At 35.6% G+C, this 20,887-nt stretch overlaps 1 protein-coding gene across 1 annotated transcript in view; it reads left to right on the top strand.

The window, feature by feature from the left end:
- The window catches only part of LOC145260618 (uncharacterized), a 204,443-nt gene that overhangs the window by 132,781 nt on the left and 50,775 nt on the right, over positions 1 to 20,887 (top strand). The window contains exons 13-16 of the mRNA XM_080118930.1: positions 1,049 to 1,334; positions 7,276 to 7,463; positions 7,885 to 8,141; positions 17,497 to 17,572. Coding sequence (XP_079975056.1) covers positions 1,049 to 1,334; positions 7,276 to 7,463; positions 7,885 to 8,141; positions 17,497 to 17,572 — 807 coding nt within the window. The remainder of the gene's footprint in view (positions 1 to 1,048; positions 1,335 to 7,275; positions 7,464 to 7,884; positions 8,142 to 17,496; positions 17,573 to 20,887) is intronic.

The raw sequence follows: 20,887 nt of genomic DNA, 5'->3' as shown, positions 1-20,887 counted from the left end.
CGTGTTTGTAGCATGCGGTTAGACATGGTATGAATGTCTCTAAAACCAGTGGTATTCATAGGACTGGTTGATTCCACTTAGTTCTCAAATAGGGGTTATTGGTATCCCACAACACATTCCAACCCCCTTTTTTGGCAATAGACCTTATCACAATAATTGTTATGCCGTCTCTTGTACCCCTTTCATATTATCTTCTCACAACTACTAACGAGAGGTTGTAATTTCTCTACTTTCTGTCCACATAGTCAACATAGGAAACTTTCAGCCGTTTTATCAATGTGATACTTCGCACAAGTTTTTCTGGGCGCTTGTTCCTGTGCCGCACATATAAGGGCTGCTGTCCCAACCTTCAAGTCAAATTTTGAAACCATCACCAAGTGTTTTCGTTATCCACTGCCTCTAGTAGACCTTATCTAAATAGACCATGCATTATCTAAATAGATCATGTATTATCTTAATAGACCATGTATTATCTTAATAGACCATGTATTATCTTAATAGACCATGTATTATCTAAATAGATCATGTATTATCTTAATAGACCATGTATTATCTAAATAGACCATGTATTATCTTAATAGACCATGTATTATCTTAATAGACCATGTATTATCTAAATAGGCAATGTATTATCTTAATAGACCATGTATTAATCTTAATAGATCATGTATTTTCTAAATAGACCATGTATTATCTAAATAGACCATGTATTATCTTAATAGACCATGTATTATCTTAATAGACCATGTATTATCTAAATAGACCATGTATTATCTTAATAGACCATTATTATCTTAATCGACCATGTATTATCTTAATAGACCATGTATTATCTTAATAGACCATGTATTATCTAAATAGACCATGTATTATCTTAATAGATCATGTATTTTCTAAATAGACCATGTATTATCTTAATAGGTCATGTATTATCTAAATAGATCATGTATTATCTAAATATGCCATGTATTATCTAAATAGGCAATGTATTATCTTAATAGACCATGTATTATCTTAATAGTTCATTGTGTTTGTTTTATTGATATAGGGTGGAACAGAACGTGTTGACGTGATAGATTTATCTAATATGAGTTCCCAACCGGCTGGTTATGCTACAGGATTCAACATCAGCGTTAAGATACCTCCCCTTTCGTCCATATCAGTGATGGTCAATATTTCTACAACGTCTGCGTCACTTGAAATTTGCACGCTGCGAGTCATCGCTGTTGGCAGCGGCTTGGGTTGCATCGATCAGGCACACAATTTTGTTGAAGTCCCTGATTCCAACATGCTGAAAAAAGCCGGAATTAATTTTGGCCCCGTAACAAATGTCGGTGAGTATACAAATACAGTTATATAATCTAATCATCAAGTAATTTTGCATACTAATCTTTGCACCAGCCAATTATCATAACAGTTAGAAGTGCTGACTGCGAATTACTTAGGACCTCTATCCAGTCATGGTTGACGGAACAAAAGTATACTATCCACGTGAAGTAAATAATGGGTCCTGCTCCAAATTCCAGAGTTCGACAAGATACACCTGAAGAAGAGTGGAAGTTACATCGACCGAAACGTTGTAAAAATCAAATCCAAGTTGTGAACAGTAGTCTGCTGAATCCAAATAATACGTACTTATCATTTATCGTAATTTTTGGATACGTTACTAATTTTGACATGACAAAGTAAATAATATTGTTTTTAGTTGCAATTCATTTTTCGTTTTTGTTATTATTCTGAAGAAGTAGCACAAAATGTAAACAATTAATGACCACAAAATAGAAACGATATTCTTTTTTAATTCAATCACAGTTCTGTTGTAACATCAGGCAATCATGAGAAATCGCGAGAAAAAAAAAAACAATGCCATCTGGTTCACAGATAAAGACATTCTATATTACAGACCAGAACCAATCCTTACACCATATATTACAGTTTTTTGTTTGTTTATTCTTCAACAGAAGACAGTCGAGGTTCAAAACTGACTTGAGGTAGTTTAGCTGCTATTCTAGCCGCCCTAAAGAGCTGTAATACAGCGAAACAGTCTGTTGATGTTATATATATATATATATATATATATATATATAACTACTTCATTTAATCACATAAAATTAATATACGAAAGTATAGATTTATGCGTAGACTTTAAGTATTTACTTCAAAGTGCTCACCACTAACCTAGTTCTAAAACAGATCCTTTGTTCGATAAAATGCATGCCCATTTGGCTGATTGGAAGGGGCGCGGTGGATACTAGAAAGCTGATTGGCTAACTAAAATCCTCAACAGAAGAGGACCATATAAAAACGAGAAACAACCACAGAATTCGCGCATAAGCCTGACGAATCCTAGAGTGGATGAAACGCCGAATATTCAGTGTAGCTTAATCGCCATATATATTTTATAAATTACTCTCTCTCTCTCTCTCTCTCTCTATATATATATATATATATATATATATATATATATATATATATATATATATTATTTATACAAACATTGATGGCTACATATGTGCATACATGTTTCTGTAATCACCCGCGTTGGGGGATTACGTCTTCAGGCCAAGAATTATCGTCGAGAACTGATATTTCAAACAAAAATATTTTCTTATTTCGTTTAGAAAGTTAGAATGTAACATAGGTGTGGGTTATTTGTTTCAAATATCAGTTCTCGACGATAATTCTTGGCCTGAAGACGTAATCCCCCAACGCGCGTGATTACAGAAACATGTGTGCATATATGTAGCCATCAATGCTTGTATAAATGAATTTAATATACCTGCTCTGTTCACTCATTGAGCACTCTTTGGTAGACACATGTTGGTTTATTGGATGTACTTCTAGGAAACTAAACTCTACTCTCTCTCTCTCTCTCTCTCTATATATATATATATATATATATATATATATATATATATAAACTGAAAAATACGAGCATGGACAGTAATATGGTTAAGATTAAACTTAGAAAAGTAAAAGGACCAGTTGTTAAAACTAGATAAAAAGACAAGATATTCTAGTAAAAATAAAATATTGCAGCATTAAGGTTTTTTAAAATTCAATTAAAGATTATGTATAAATTCTTAATGCTGCAATATTTTAAGTCATAAATTTCTTATATTTTTTACTGGAATATCTTGTCTTTTGTTTTCTAGTTTCAACAACTAGTCGTTTTTGTCAGAATGAGCGGTGAAGCTTTAAAGCAGTTCTAAATGAGCAAAGCTAACACAACCATATATTCAAACACTACTGTGTTTGAATACGATCAAACAGTTAATAAGACATGTTAAAAACACTTTGAAAAAGAGTTAAAAGCATATTTAATCTGAAAAGGAAACACTTGATAAGTGGATAGTCCTTAATTCGCGGAGTTTCGAAGAAATACTTTCCTTCTCATCTGAGGGTAGGAATTAGCAAAATGCAGGATCGGATTTTGCATGCAAAAGTATTTGATGAAACAACAAGTAAGTCAAAGATCTTACTTGATAAAAAAAAAGTGAAGCAGAGGGAATATGGTAAAGAAAAAGGTGATTACACGTGAATGGATAGTCTGGTGGAAGATAAATAATCCAGTGACGGTAAAATCCAAATATATAACTTCAAGAAAGTTAATTGAATTTCCATTTGCACAAGTAAAATCCAAGGAAATCCCGTAATTGGAAGATGGTCCAAAATAATCCAAAGGCAGAAATCCATGGAATAATTCACAAAAATGTGTACAAGGGAAAAAGGGGGGAAAAATTCCAATAATATTAATAAAAGAAAAATAAGATATGCTTTTAATTCTACTGCCGAGACATAAAAATTATTATTATAAGCTCTATCTCCTATTTGGTTTTATCGAGCTTTTACATCTGGCTGAGATAACTTTATAAATATTAATTCTTTAATATTTATATTATACTTTAATTTTACCATCTTGGATCATTTTGGTAAATTTAATTGTAATTTTTATTATATATATATATATATATATATATACACTTGTGCCCGATATTATTCATACCCCCCTTGAAAATTGAGTTTATTAGGTGTAACTTTTGTAAGAATTTATTGTTTACGTCCATATTGATACATATTCTTAATAAACCTCTTCTGATCATTTTCGTCATTTTAAAATCTCGGGATACTTGTAATAAAAGAAATATACAGCTATTTATAAAATCTGCAATGTTCAAAAATAATCATACCCCCTTATTTTTTCAGTATTAATCGAGTTTCTGACTGTTTGTTTCCTGTTTGATTCTTATTTTGAATGCTTTTATACAACCTTTGATTAATTTCATTTCGTTTTTTGCATTTTTCAGAAATTAAAATGATATCAACTGAAAACCAATAAAAGAATAAAAATTATTAGAATGGGGAAGAAAAAGAGCTTAGTAATGATCTTAGGACTAAAATTGTGAATTCACATAAGGATGGTTTAGGTTACAAGTCAATTTCCAAGAAATTTGAGGTCCCTACAGCAACAGTACAGAGCATCATCAAAAAATTCCAGAGCCACCACACAACAAACAACTTGATTGGTAGAGGAAGGAAAAGGAAACTGTCTGCTAGAGCCACCAGGAATATTGTAAGAAGTGTTAATTCAAATTCAACCACCACTAATAAGGACATTTTAGAAAATCTGGAGTCTTCTGGCATAAAAATATCAAGGCAAACATTGCAAAGGACTCTGCATGAAAATGGTCTGAAAGGAAGAAGACCAAGAAGGACTCCATTGCACACCGGAAAACACCTTGCAGCACGTCTAAAGTTTGCTAGGACCCATGTGAATTCTCCAGAGTCCGTTTTCTCAAGTATTTTGTGGACTGACGAAACAAAAATTGAATTGTTTGGCCATATGGATGCGTCTTACGTTTGGAGGAAGAAAGGAGAAGCTTACAACCCAAAGAACACCATACCCACGGTGAAACATGGTGGTGGTAGCCTAATGTTTTGGGGCTCCTTTTCGGCTAGTGGTCCAGGTAGTTTGGTCAAGATAGATGGAACCATGAAGAAGGAGCAATATTTGGAGATACTCCAGAAAAACATTAGACAGGATGCGGAGAAGCTCCATTTAGGACCAAACTGGGTCCTTCAACAGGATAATGATCCAAAACATACTGCCAAAATAGTCAAGAAATGGTTTGAGGATAATCAAATTAATGTTTTGGAATGGCCTAGCCAGAGTCCCGACCTGAACCCTATCGAAAACCTCTGGCACATATTGAAAACTGAGGTTAAAAAGCGGAAACCTAGAAATTTGAGGGATTTGGAGAACTACTGCATTGAAGAATGGTCAAAAATCAGTGTTGATGCTTGTAAAAACCTTGTTGATAAATATCCCAAACGGTTACAGGCAGTTATTAAGAATAAATGGCATGCTATTGACTATTAGTAAGAGAGGTATGAATAATTTTGAACTAGTGCCATTATTGTTTTTCTTTGTATAATGTTTCAAACTTGCATAATTTATTTATTTGTTGAGTTTAAATTAAATGCTTATGCTTGATTTATTGTTTGAAATCCCTTTAATATTGTCTACCTTCTGGTTTGAGCAATATTCTTATAGAAATCTCAAAGATCCGAGGGGTATGAATAATATCGGGCACAAGTGTATATATATATATATATATATATATATATATATATATATATATATATATAACATAAAGTTGAACGTCTGCGCGTGTGTCTGGTCACGAATAGGCTCCTATATGGTTGACTATTATAGAAAACTGATCACATATAATGATAGAAGATGTATCGAGACACAGGAATGGATATGTTTGATCTGAAATAATGATGATTCATGAAAATTGTGGGGTCTGCGTACGCGCCTGGTCCACAAAGTATGGAAATAAAAAATTAAAAAAAAAACGTTTACAAGTTTTTTTTATATAGATGTACATAATAATACTTTGATAAGTATGTTTTAACTTAAATAGGGATGGTATAATAAAATTGTGGTTTCTGCGTTCGCGCCTGGCCTCCATAGAATGGAAATATGCACAAACTTTAATAAAGACTTTTCATATCTAAACCCCTTTTCATTTCTAAACCCTATAATTTATTATACCATACCTGTTCACACTGAAACACCTGTCACAATATTCTGTGGATCTATATTAAACAACCTTGTTAAACTTTGTGACATATTTTCATTCTATGGAGGTCAGGCGCGAACAAATACCCCACAATGTTATTCTACCATATTTCTTCAAACTGAAACATAATTATCAAAGTATACTTACGCAGATAGATATGAAAAGTCTTTACTAAAGTTTGTTCCTATTTCCATTCAATGGCGGCCAAGCGCGAACGTAGAACACACAATTTTATTATACCATCCCTATTTAAGTTAAAAAATACTTATTAAAGCATTATTATGTACATCCATATCAAAAACAATTGTAAAAAATTTTTTTTTAACTTTTTAAATTTTTTATTTCCATACTTTGTGGACCAGGAGTAAACGCAGACCCCACAATTTTAATGAACCACCATCCTGCCAGATGAAACATACCCATTCCTATCTTCTATCATTATATGTAATCAGTTTTTTAAAATAGTCAACCATATAGGAGCCTATTGGTGACCACATACACACACACACACGCACACGCACACACACATTAAGCTTTATATTATAGATATCAATAACGATCTTTTCATTTTCAGATTTCCTTGGTCTCTTTCGATTGCTAGTATTTTAAGAATTATATATTTATTGAGTTTGTGGGTGTGAGATATGTGTTTATAAAAGGACAAGGTCATTGTAGTGACGTGTTCTTTGATTCGGATATGCAACCGCCTAATTGTACTTCCAATATTAAACATATTGCATATGGTGCATTGAATCTGATACACTGGTACGTTCGTACAGTCCTGTTCTGTGTATTTTATGGAGCAGTTAATTAATTGTTCTAAAGACATACAACTCACACACACCGGCACAACGTTGAGACAACACCTATCCAAAAACCAAAACTACACCTAGGAACAAACTATGTTCATTAACTAACTGCCTCATAACAACACAGGCTAGTTTCAATAAAAGTTTTTAAAATAAAGTTGTTTTCTTTAAGCCAACAGGTTTATCGTTACACCCTGTAATAATACGGAAGTTTTTTTTAATTCTGACTTTCTGATCGACAATCACTGCCATCTACATGCACTAGAAAGACTTTCTTGTAAGCCATTCCAGAAAATAAACCAAACTAAATCAAAATAGAATAATATTTTCTACAAAAAAAAAAAAAAATTATTTTTTTTTCTTTTGAAAATTTCCAGGAACTGATCCCGTTCACCCGAGTCCATTTTTTGATCGTTCAACTTTACTGATGCAACTCGTTGTTAAATTGACGGACGCGGCGACAGGAAGTAACCCGTTGAAGGTTCAAGTCAAGCTCGGATCACAAACACCTCAAGAGTTTGATTTCAGTCTGAATGCAGCGCCAGACACGACAGGCATTACAAAGGTAAGAATAGTAGACGCTTTTGAGAGAAGTAAAAAAAAAAAATGCTTTTTTGATATTATGATCAGGTAAGGCAGGGAAACAAGAGATAATAGTTTCGAAAAATAAAAAAAATAAATACAAAAAATTACGCATTAGAAAATAAAATAATTTTAATAGTCAACAATTCTTTATTTCTCAATTTAACTTATCCGCCATTCTTAGAAGCTCATTGTATAACCCAAGATATTATTTAAAAAAAAAACTTTACAATTTAAATCATAACAAGACAAAATAACTCAGATCTTAATTAATATTAATGTATCATCCTTCCTGATATTTCAAGAAAAAAAAAAGAACTTAATTTCAATGAAGATTTAAAAAAAAATTGTAGTCGTTTTTGTTTTCTTTTTCATCAACAAGGGTATGTTTCTATTTCTTTCAGACAACACTGCCAGTAATTAATGTATCCAGTTTAATCGGTGCCATTACCGGAAACGACACCGAATCTGTAATATTCACGGGGCAGTCAAAACGGGTCGTGACACAACTTTATGTTCCAAGCGAGATTCTACGGAATCTAAAACTGCAGACTACATTGGATCAAGTCGGTCAGGTGGAAGTGAGCGATTACAATGTAGTTTTCAAGGGAGAGAACCTGCCTTGCATCGACAAAGGAATTAAATCAGTTATAGAGTCAGAGTAAGTTACCCCCCTTTGTTAAATTGTGATTACTTCAGTGTGTATACTATCACACAAATCGTCGATAACGCAGATGTCTCACAAAGGTAGATAATTATTTCGTTGGAAGTTTTATTAATCCAGATAAAGTAAACAACTGCAGGAAACCAGAAAGATATTTCTTTAAAATATGTAAAAGGCACCACAAACTGTGTGTGGCTGTGTGTCTGTATGTGTGTATGTGCCTGTGTGTGTTCGTTCCCTGCGGACTCCAAAATAGCTGAACCGATTAATAGTTACCTCCCTTATAAACCTAACGCATCAAACGTGCATTTGATGATTTTTTTTATCACCGCACAATCAGAAGGGCCCGGCATATAAAATTAACGGTGTTTTGATAAGGCAGGAGCGCGTTGGAAACAAATGCTTCTGCTTAGAGCACAATTGAACCATTACACTTGACTTTTAAATTTTAAACTTTGATTCACGCTATGATATAAAAAATAATTTAATAAAATTAACAGTAGGTTTTCTACTGTAAGTCTCCAACTACAGCAGGCAATCAAAAGATCTGATTAAAGAAATGGTCGGTTTCACCAATTTCGATGAAAATAAAAATGTTAAAAGTGTGGAACATTCATTAATGCACTTACGGTGTTAACTTTGGTCAAAATGTGACTTCCTTTTTTAATCAAATTTTTTTCGATTTTCGATACTTATCCGAGTCATTTCGACACAAAGCCTATCTAAGAACACTCCCAGATACAAAATCGATTTGAGTGAAATTTCAGAAAATCTGCTTACCTGTTTCGGATTATATAGGGAACGAACTCACACACTCTGACACACCTAGATACACACAGACAAGGTGCCTTTAATGTATAAGTAAAAATGTTACGTTCTTAATATTAAATAACCGAGGAGTCTATTGGATTACATTCTACCCAAGCAAACCAAGCCTCGCGAACATTAACGAATTCAAGCTTATAAACTGAATGTATTATACTGAGAAGAAAGTTCTTGCGGAATTTTTTACAAGTTAGAAAAAAAAGTTCATGTTTTTACTATAGGCTTTAAAAATAAAGGTACAAGATTCAATTTGAAATTTATTTATTTTCAAAGTGCACTTTTATAAATTTTACAAAGTAAGGTATAAAAATTTAATTTAAATTGAATCAAAAATACCTTGGATTTATTTTATGTAATGTACATTCTGTTGCACTTTAAAAAACCTATTGAAAATTTTATATCTATATCATTAATTGCTCGATGAAAGATAATGTTTTTAATGTCTAGCCGTGTTACCGAATTGTTTTTTCAACGATTACAAAGCATCAGTTTGATAATGTTGTTGCAAATTTGAAACGAGAAGGTCCTGAAGCAGCTGGCATTCGCCAAAAAGGAACGGGACCAAAGAAACGAATTTCGGACGAAGCACGTGAAGGATTTGGCTGTTTCACCTGTGCGAAGCGGTGCAATAGAGAGACGTCATTTCAATTAACGAGAAATCGCTCGACATCTCGATATATCGAAAACATCAGTGTTTGAAATTCTCAAAGAAATGCTACCGTCGAATAAAATGTAACCTCCTCACTGAGTGACATCAGGAAATGCGCGAAAACAAGTCGCTTGCTCTGATTGCTCGTTTTGAACCAGAGTTTGCTTGGAGAAGAGTATGGTTTTCGAACGAAGCAAGATTCTCTTTGCGACCGCTACTGACCAGACAAAATGATCGCATTTACCGAGAAATGCATGTAAAAACTTACATACCTGAGGATGATCTGCTTGTGGAATATGACTATGCAGCCATCTGTTCTTTCTTATGCTGCTGTTTCATGGTATGGCAAAACGAAGCTTCGATTTCTTGAAGGATATTATCAGAGTCCTGAAGGCAGGAAGAAAAAAACACTAAACCAGCAAGTTTATTGTGAGAAGATGTGTCCACAGATGTTTAGCGATATACGAAATGTAATGGAGAACCAAACATGGACATGACAGCAGGATGGTGCCAAGACTTACACAGCAAGGACTTCAAATCAGTTTCTTCGGCAATCTACTCCTGATTGCATTGCACCGAAAAATTGGCCCTCATAAAGGTCAGGCTTAAATGTCATGGATTACTGTGCTTGGAGCTTGTTATTAACAGAGATGTAGAACTGTCGACGTGACATACACTCTATTGATGACTTGAACACGTGCTTGGCAAGAGCTTGGAATGATATCCCACAAGTTACCCTTCAAAACGCCACACGAGCTTGGATTTCTAGACGCTGCAGTGAAGTGCACGGATGACTTTTTGAGTATCTATGAGTATAATATAACATTTGTCTTTGAAAAACTTTGTAAAAATTATTCTTTGTAAAAATAAATCGTTGTTTAACAAATTTCCCGCTTTTCTAGTGACCACCCTGTACTTTCAAGTTTTCGTTGTAATAACTTTACTTTATATATCATTTTAAAGAGAATCTATCTAATCGGTGAAAAAAGATAGCAAAAAGCAAATTCGCACAATTTTAATATTTCAATTTAAGCAGGCCGAAAAGTTGCTGAAACGGCTCGCAATATCAACGAAGCATTCAGCCCAGGAACCACTGCTAAACGCACTGTAAAATGGTGGTTTAAGAAATTTCATGGTAACGTCTAGAGTTTTGAAGATGATGAGCATAGTGGTCTTTCATCAGATGTTGACGACGATTAATTAAGAGCTTTAGCCGAATGGCAATGCACGCACAACTATTCGAGAACTTGCTTCCGAGTTAGACGTAACGTATACAACAATTTCCAGCCTCTTAAGAAAGATTGAGAAGACAAAAAAAAATGATAAAAATGTGTCTCACGAATTGAACGACAACCAAAATAAACGCTGTTATTATCTTCTCTTCTTTTACGCAACAAGAACGACTCGTTTATTGTGATTTGTAATGAAAATTGGGTTCTTTACAACAACCGGCAATGTTCAGTTTAGTAGTTAGACACCGATGAAGCGCCACGACACTTCCGCAAGCTAGAGTTGCACTAAATGAAGGTCATGCTGACTATTTGGTGGTTTCATCCATTAGTTTTTGAATGGGGGCGAAACCATTACGGCAGTGAAGTATTGTACAACAAATGGATAAACGTTCAATACAAGATGAAAAAGTAAGGAAATTCGCACAATTTTCTAATTTCAATTCAAGCTAGGCCAAAAAGCTCGCGATATCAACGAAGCGTTTGGCATAGGAACGCACAGCACAATAGTGGTTTAAGGAATTTTGTAGCGGCAACGGGAGTCTTGAAGATTATAAGCGTAGTGGTCGGCCATTGGATGTTGACAACGATCAATTAAGAGCCTTAGTTGAAGCCAATCAACACACAACTGTTTGAGACCTTGCTTCCGAATTAGTCGTATCGTATACGACGATTTCCAACGACTTAAGAAAGATTGAAAAGAAAAAAATGATACATGGGTACCTCACGAATATAACGGGAACCAAAAGAAACGCCGTGAAGTGACATCTTCTCGTCTTTTATGCAACAAGAACGACCTGTTTTCCGACTGAGTTGTGACTTACGATGAAAAGTGGGTTCTTTACGACAACTGGTGACACTCAGCTCAGTGGTTAGACGCTAACGAAGCTCCACGACACTTCCTGAAACCAGAGTTGCACCAAAAGAAGACCATGCTGACTCTTTGGTGGTCTGCGACCGATCTCATCCATTAGTTTTTTTTTCTAATGCAGGCGAAATAATTACGGTAGGGAAGTACTGTCAGCAAATGGATGAAATGCATCAGAAACTTCGACAACAACACCCAGCATTAATCAACAGAAAAGGCTCAAGTTGAAACTGATTACGTCACAACTTCAAATCGATGGATACTTATTCCTGTAGATTTACCAAACAATTCAAATTTAAAATATTTTTGTGACGTTTAATGTTAGCCGGAAAATGGCCATTTAGTACCGTGCTTCACAGACAGGCAGTTCTATAAAAGAAACCTTGCTCAGGGAGGTTCCGCTAGTGATCTTACAACGCACAATCACATGACAGGAAATGATCTATTCTTATGAGGCACTTCCGGGACCGAGTTTTGGAGTTTTTGGTCGAGGTGAGTGTAGTGCAGTAATCGGTCCAAGAAAGATAAACACGTCCCTCTGTCTACGTCGGTGGAATAAGTCTGTAAAAAAAGACAAGAACGAGACGGTTCCAGTACCGAAGGAAGACCTCTTGGCAGGCGTCGAACTCTCCCAGAAAGAGTATAGAACGCTCAATAAGACCAAGCAAAATTAGCCAAAACTCGGAAATCACATGCACAAGTGAGGGTAGGTACAGGATGCCCGATGACCTTGCGGCAGCGACGTACAAACAATTGCCCACATACTGACTGACTCTCCCGTTTGCGAGACGTGCTCCCAGCCTCGGACATTGCCCGACTATAGATCTCAAGATGGATCGAAACCCTGTGATGATCGTTTATTCTTATGCGACATTTAATCTGTTCTGTTCTTGGTTTAAAGAAAATATCGTTAGAAAATAAATTAAAACATTTTTTTGGTCCCCCGACAAAAGGAGGGTGGATCTGTAAAGTCACACTTGTCCGTTCGTCCGTTCGTCCGTTCGTCTGTCCGAACTTTTTTCAATAACCACGCTTTAGAATTTTTTGAAATTTTGCACAAACATTAAACATTATATAGGTAAAAGGTAACAGAACGGATTTTCGGGGAAAACTCCGGTTGCCCCCCACCCCCCTCTAGAGGTGCCTTTCGGGTTAAAATGGTTAAAATTGACACTTTTGTACTCATTAAAAAAATGTGATGGTGATGCCTTGGATTTTTATAAAACTTTCTAAAAAAGTTGTAACTAACTGGTTTCTATATAATTTTGTTTATCTATACTTCGTGATATTTCTTGGATTTGCCCCAGGGGCTCTTTTAGGGCTAATAAAAACACTTGGAACTATTTTACAATATTTGTCCAAAAATTTCTATGTATGTCTATTAAGCAGTTTTGCATGGCGCTGAACTCAAATTTAAATATGTTAAGGCCTTGGGGAATTTGGGGGCTAAATGAGGAGGGCAAATGATGGACTTAGTCATTTCTTCTTTGTTTTTGCATGCTGCAGAACTCAAATTTAAATATGTTAAGGCCTTGGGGAATTTGGGGGCTAAATGAGGAGGGCAAATGATGGACTTAGTCATTTCTTCTTTGTTTTTGCATGCTGCAGAACTCAAATTTAAATATGTTAAGGCCTTGGGGAATTTGGGGGCTAAATGAGGAGGGCAAATGATGGACTTAGTCATTTCTTCTTTGTTTTTGCATGCTGCAGAACTCAAATTTAAATATGTTAAGGCCTTGGGGAATTTGGGGGCTAAATGAGGAGGGCAAATGATGGACTTAGTCATTTCTTCTTTGTTTTTGCATGCTGCAGAACTCAAATTTAAATATGTTAAGGCCTTGGGGAATTTGGGGGCTAAATGAGGAGGGCAAATGATGGACTTAGTCATTTCTTCTTTGTTTTTGCATGCTGCAGAACTCAAATTTACATATGTTAAGGCCTTGGGGAATTTGGGGGCTAAATGAGGAGGGCAAATGATGGACTTAGTCATTTCTTCTTTGTTTTTGCATGCTGCAGAACTCAAATTTAAATATGTTAATGCCTTGGGGAATTTGGGGGCTAAATGAGGAGGGCAAATGATGGACTTAGTCATTTCTTCTTTGTTTTTGCATGCTGCAGAACTCAAATTTAAATATGTTAAGGCCTTGGGGAATTTGGGGGCTAAATGAGGAGGGCAAATGATGGACTTAGTCATTTCTTCTTTGTTTTTGCATGCTGCAGAACTCAAATTTACATATGTTAAGGCCTTGGGGAATTTGGGGGCTAAATGAGGAGGGCAAATGATGGACTTAGTCATTTCTTCTTTGTTTTTGCATGCTGCAGAACTCAAATTTAAATATGTTAAGGCCTTGGGGAATTTGGGGGCTAAATGAGGAGGGCAAATGATGGACTTAGTCATTTCTTCTTTGTTTTTGCATGCTGCAGAACTCAAATTTAAATATGTTAAGGCCTTGGGGAATTTGGGGGCTAAATGAGGAGGGCAAATGATGGACTTAGTCATTTCTTCTTTGTTTTTGCATGCTGCAGAACTCAAATTTAAATATGTTAAGGCCTTGGGGAATTTGGGGGCTAAATGAGGAGGGCAAATGATGGACTTAGTCATTTCTTCTTTGTTTTTGCATGCTGCCGAACTCAAATTTACATATGTTAAGGCCTTGGGGAATTTGGGGGCTAAATGAGGAGGGCAAATGATGGACTTAGTCATTTCTTCTTTGTTTTTGCATGCTGCAGAACTCAAATTTAAATATGTTAAGGCCTTGGGGAATTTGGGGGCTAAATGAGGAGGGCAAATGATGGACTTAGTCATTTCTTCTTTGTTTTTGCATGCTGCAGAACTCAAATTTAAATATGTTAAGGCCTTGGGGAATTTGGGGGCTAAATGAGGAGGGCAAATGATGGACTTAGTCATTTCTTCTTTGTTTTTGCATGCTGCAGAACTCAAATTTACATATGTTAAGGCCTTGGGGAATTTGGGGGCTAAATGAGGAGGGCAAATGATGGACTTAGTCATTTCTTCTTTGTTTTTGCATGCTGCAGAACTCAAATTTACATATGTTAAGGCCTTGGGGAATTTGGGGGCTAAATGAGGAGGGCAAATGATGGACTTAGTCATTTCTTCTTTGTTTTTGCATGCTGCAGAACTCAAATTTACATATGTTAAGGCCTTGGGGAATTTGGGGGCTAAATGAGGAGGGCAAATGATGGACTTAGTCATTTCTTCTTTGTTTTTGCATGCTGCAGAACTCAAATTTAAATATGTTAAGGCCTTAGGTAATTTGGGGGCTAAATGAGGAGGGCAAATGATGGACTTAGTCATTTCTTCTTTGTTTTTGCATGCTGCAGAACTCAAATTTAAATATGTTAAGGCCTTGGGGAATTTGGGGGCTAAATGAAGAGGGCAAATGATGGACTGAGTCATTTCTTCTTTGTTTTTGCATGCTGCAGAACTCAAATTTAAATATGTTAAGGCCTTGGGGAATTTGGGGGCTAAATGAGGAGGGCAAATGATGGACTGAGTCATTTCTTCTTTGTTTTTGCATGCTGCAGAACTCAAATTTAAATATGTTAAGGCCTTGGGGAATTTGGGGGCTAAATGAGGAGGGCAAATGATGGACTTAGTCATTTCTTCTTTGTTTTTGCATGCTGCAGAACTCAAATTTAAATATGTTAAGGCCTTGGGGAATTTGGGGGCTAAATGAGGAGGGCAAATGATGGACTTAGTCATTTCTTCTTTGTTTTTGCATGCTGCAGAACTCAAATTTAAATATGTTAAGGCCTTGGGGAATTTGGGGGCTAAATGAGGAGGGCAAATGATGGACTTAGTCATTTCTTCTTTGTTTTTGCATGCTGCAGAACTCAAATTTACATATGTTAAGGCCTTGGGGAATTTGGGGGCTAAATGAGGAGGGCAAATGATGGACTTAGTCATTTCTTCTTTGTTTTTGCATGCTGCAGAACTCAAATTTAAATATGTTAAGGCCTTGGGGAATTTGGGGGCTAAATGAGGAGGGCAAATGATGGACTTAGTCATTTCTTCTTTGTTTTTGCATGCTGCAGAACTCAAATTTACATATGTTAAGGCCTTGGGGAATTTGGGGGCTAAATGAGGAGGGCAAATGATGGACTTAGTCATTTCTTCTTTGTTTTTGCATGCTGCAGAACTCAAATTTAAATATGTTAAGGCCTTGGGGAATTTGGGGGCTAAATGAGGAGGGCAAATGATGGACTTAGTCATTTCTTCTTTGTTTTTGCATGCTGCAGAACTCAAATTTAAATATGTTAAGGCCTTGGGGAATTTGGGGGCTAAATGAGGAGGGCAAATGATGGACTTAGTCATTTCTTCTTTGTTTTTGCATGCTGCAGAACTCAAATTTAAATATGTTAAGGCCTTGGGGAATTTGGGGGCTAAATGAGGAGGGCAAATGATGGACTTAGTCATTTCTTCTTTGTTTTTGCATGCTGCAGAACTCAAATTTACATATGTTAAGGCCTTGGGGAATTTGGGGGCTAAATGAGGAGGGCAAATGATGGACTTAGTCATTTCTTCTTTGTTTTTGCATGCTGCAGAACTCAAATTTAAATATGTTAAGGCCTTGGGGAATTTGGGGGCTAAATGAGGAGGGCAAATGATGGACTTAGTCATTTCTTCTTTGTTTTTGCATGCTGCAGAACTCAAATTTAAATATGTTAAGGCCTTGGGGAATTTGGGGGCTAAATGAGGAGGGCAAATGATGGACTTAGTCATTTCTTCTTTGTTTTTGCATGCTGCAGAACTCAAATTTACATATGTTAAGGCCTTGGGGAATTTGGGGGCTAAATGAGGAGGGCAAATGATGGACTTAGTCATTTCTTCTTTGTTTTTGCATGCTGCAGAACTCAAATTTACATATGTTAAGGCCTTGGGGAATTTGGGGGCTAAATGAGGAGGGCAAATGATGGACTTAGTCATTTCTTCTTTGTTTTTGCATGCTGCAGAACTCAAATTTACATATGTTAAGGCCTTGGGGAATTTGGGGGCTAAATGAGGAGGGCAAATGATGGACTTAGTCATTTCTTCTTTGTTTTTGCATGCTGCAGAACTCAAATTTAAATATGTTAAGGCCTTAGGTAATTTGGGGGCTAAATGAGGAGGGCAAATGATGGACTTAGTCATTTCTTCTTTGTTTTTGCATGCTGCAGAACTCAAATTTAAATATGTTAAGGCCTTGGGGAATTTGGGGGCTAAATGAGGAGGGCAAATGATGGACTGAGTCATTTCTTCTTTGTTTTTGCATGCTGCAGAACTCAAATTTAAATATGTTAAGGCCTTGGGGAATTTGGGGGCTAAATGAGGAGGGCAAATGATGGACTTAGTCATTTCTTCTTTGTTTTTGCATGCTGCAGAACTCAAATTTAAATATGTTAAGGCCTTGGGGAATTTGGGGGCTAAATGAGGAGGGCAAATGATGGACTTAGTCATTTCTTCTTTGTTTTTGCATGCTGCAGAACTCAAATTTAAATATGTTAAGGCCTTGGGGAATTTGGGGGCTAAATGAGGAGGGCAAATGATGGACTTAGTCATTTCTTCTTTGTTTTTGCATGCTGCAGAACTCAAATTTACATATGTTAAGGCCTAAAACTGCACCGTTTGTTCATTTTCGTCAGGATTTGTTGTCTCCTGGGGACTTTTGGTGCTAAATGGAGGGGGTGGCAAATGCTGAACTTAGTCACTTTTTTATGCCTCATTCACTGTGCACTCACGTGAGACCATGCATGTTTCACTTGTTTGCTTTTTCGTTTTAGCCGTGTGAAAGCAACATTGGATCTCGGTTTAATTTGTTACTGGCCGTTTAATACATCGGACGACGAAGCCAATCTGGTAAGAATATGAGCGTTTTAATTATATCTTATTTCGTTTGACATTGCATTTCATGTAAACTCGCGGTTGCGAGTGGCGCATTCGTTATCATCGTCGACTATGAATTCGGCAAGCCGAGTTCAAATATCACCAATCAATTACGAACATGCTGTTTATTAAAAAACATGAAAAACTTCCATATGAGTAGCGCAGGAATTCGTTGTCATACGATCGTTTGCAAACAAAACTTTAAAATATGTATTTTGATTTTTGCCATTAAATACCCAAAAAGTGTAAATTCCAAAGTTTGACTAAAAGATTATTATTCTTAACACCTCTATCTATCTATCTATCTATCTACTATTATACAAAAAGAGCTTTGTCTGTGTGTGAGTTTGTTCTCCATGAACTCCTAAACGGCTGGAATTAATTTTTCTGTAATTTCACACGAAAATACTTAATGTGTCTGGCAGTGTCATTAGATAGATTTTGTATTGGAATGTATTCGATAAGTATCGATAATCGATAATGGAAACAATCGGATGAAAGAAGAAGCAGGCGATTTAGATCAAAGTTTAACACCTTACACAAACTAACATCATAAGTGCATTTGAAAAGTTTTATTTCAACACAAGCAGAAAAGCCTGACATATAAAATCAACAGTAGGTTGTTTGATATTACAGGGGCGTGTTCGAAATGAATGTTTCTGTTAAAAGCACAATTGCACCATGATACTTGAATTTTGCATTTTCAACTTAAATTCAAACCATTATCATCGCACAAACAGTAAGGCAAGTCTTAGAAAATCAACAGTAGATTGTTTGATATTACAGGAGCGCATTCGAAATGAATGTTTCTGTTTAAAGCATAGTTGTAGCACGATGCTTGACTTTTGCATTTTAATCTTTAATTTAATCCATTATATATAAAAAATGATTTTATAAAATCAACAGTAGGTTCTCTACAGTGCAATGTAAACTAAAAAATATTGTAGACTAAGACACTCAAAGGAAGCATGTGAAGCTTCCTCCCGGTGCATCGCGATGGTTCCCCAGCTAGAGCAGGCAATTAATTGATTTAATTGATGAATCGGCGATTTCGCCGATTTCGATAATAAAAATATGGGAGGGTGAAACATTCATTGTTCTCATTCAATCCCGGGCAACGTCGGGTCTTCCTCCTATTCGACTACAAGGTTCGAAATAAATTTCAGAAATCTCAAAAGGTTCGAACAGATGTTTCTGTGTTTAACATAAAGATTCCCAAATTCAGTTTCCCCGACTTCGATTAGAAAATTCTCAAAATTCGATTAGAAGATCCTCAAGTTATACTATTGCAAGATTCTCTATTTAGACCACAATAATTTCAAGTTCGACTAGAAGATTACATATTTATTTTTATATTAATCGCAACCCTAAACTCGATGTAGCTCTGAACAAGGTTCGAAACTGGTTAGCTTACCCTTTTTAAGTTTAAAGTAAATGCGATTTTTATATTGTTCTATTAAAATTTTATACACACACACACACGCACACGCACAACACACACATTATGTATATATATATATATATATATATATATATATATATATATATATATATATATATATATATATATATTAGTGATGGGTCGATTCCAATATAATTCCCGATTTCGATACAATTACCGATTCCGATTCTTTATAAATCTCTTAATATTTTACTATAAAATTATTATTTTGTCCCGATTACCGTAAAAATAAATCCCAAATGTGCATATATTTTCTCGAACGTAAAAACACACTTGTGAGGATGTGATCTACAGATTTTAGTTTTACTCGAAGCTTAAATCATTAAATATTTATTATTTTATTATTACTACAAGTAGTGGAAGATGTTTCTTAAACCAAAATCATATAAAAAACGATAATTTAAGGAATCGATTTTGACATCGGAAAATAGGCTAAATTCTTTTCCGATTCCGATACCTCCGAAAGCTCCGATTTTTCCGATTCACGATTCCGTTTAATTGTCCCAACACTAATATATATATATATATATATACACTTGTGCCCGATATTATTCATACCCCTCGGATCTTTGAGATTTCTATAAGAATATTGCTCAAACCAGAAGGTAGACAACATTAAAGGGATTTCAAACAATAAATCAAGCATAAGCATTTAATTTAAACTCAACAAATAAATAAATTATGCAAGTTTGAAACAGTATACAAAGAAAAACAATAATGGCACTAGTTCAAAATTATTCATACCTCTCTTACTAATAGTCAATAGCATGCCCTTTATTCTTAATAACTGCCTGTAACCGTTTTGGATATTTATCAACAAGGTTTTTACAAGCATCACCACTGATTTTTGACCATTCTTCAATGCAGTAGTTCTCCAAATCCCTCAAATTTCTAGGTTTCCGCTTTTTAACCTCAGTTTTCAATATGTGCCAGAGGTTTTCGATAGGGTTCAGGTCGGGACTCTGGCTAGGCCATTCCAAAATATTAATTTGATTATCCTCAAACCATTTCTTGACTATTTTGGCAGTATGTTTTGGATCATTATCCTGTTGAAGGACCCAGTTTGGTCCTAAATGGAGCTTCTTCGCATCCTGTCTAATGTTTTTCTGGAGTATCTCCAAATATTGCTCCTTCTTCATGGTTCCATCTATCTTGACCAAACTACCTGGACCACTAGCCGAAAAGGAGCCCCAAAACATTAGGCTACCACCACCATGTTTCACCGTGGGTATGGTGTTCTTTGGATTGTAAGCTTCTCCTTTCTTCCTCCAAACGTAAGAAGCATCCATATGGCCAAACAATTCAATTTTTCTTTCGTCAGTCCACAAAATACTTGAGAAAACGGACTCTGAAGAATTCACATGGGTCCTAGCAAACTTTAGACGTGCTGCAAGGTGTTTTCCGGTGTGCAATGGAGTCTTTCTTGGTCTTCTTCCTTTCAGACCATTTTCATGCAGAGTCCTTTGCAATGTTTGCCTTGATATTTTTATGCCAGAAGACTCCAGATTTTCTAAAATGTCCTTAGTAGTGGTGGTTGGATTTGCATTAACACTGCTTACAATATTCCTAGTGGCTCTAGCAGACAGTTTCCTTTTCCTTCCTCTACCAATCAAGTTGTTTGTTGTGTGGTGGCTCTGGAATTTTTTGATGATGCTCTGTACTGTTGCTGTAGGGACCTCAAATTTCTTGGAAATTGACTTGTAACCTAAACCATCCTTATGTGAATTCACAATTTTAGTCCTAAGATCATTACTAAGCTCTTTTTTCTTCTCCATTCTAATAATTTTTATTCTTTTATTGGTTTTCAGTTGACATCATTTTAATTT

This window comes from Euprymna scolopes, chromosome 36 (genome assembly GCF_053919585.1).
Source record: "Euprymna scolopes isolate OS-2025 chromosome 36, ASM5391958v1, whole genome shotgun sequence".
Classification (NCBI taxonomy): Eukaryota; Metazoa; Mollusca; class Cephalopoda; order Sepiida; family Sepiolidae; genus Euprymna; species Euprymna scolopes.
Note: the sequence above shows the minus strand (reverse complement) of the source record. Positions and strands in the feature narration are given on the sequence as shown.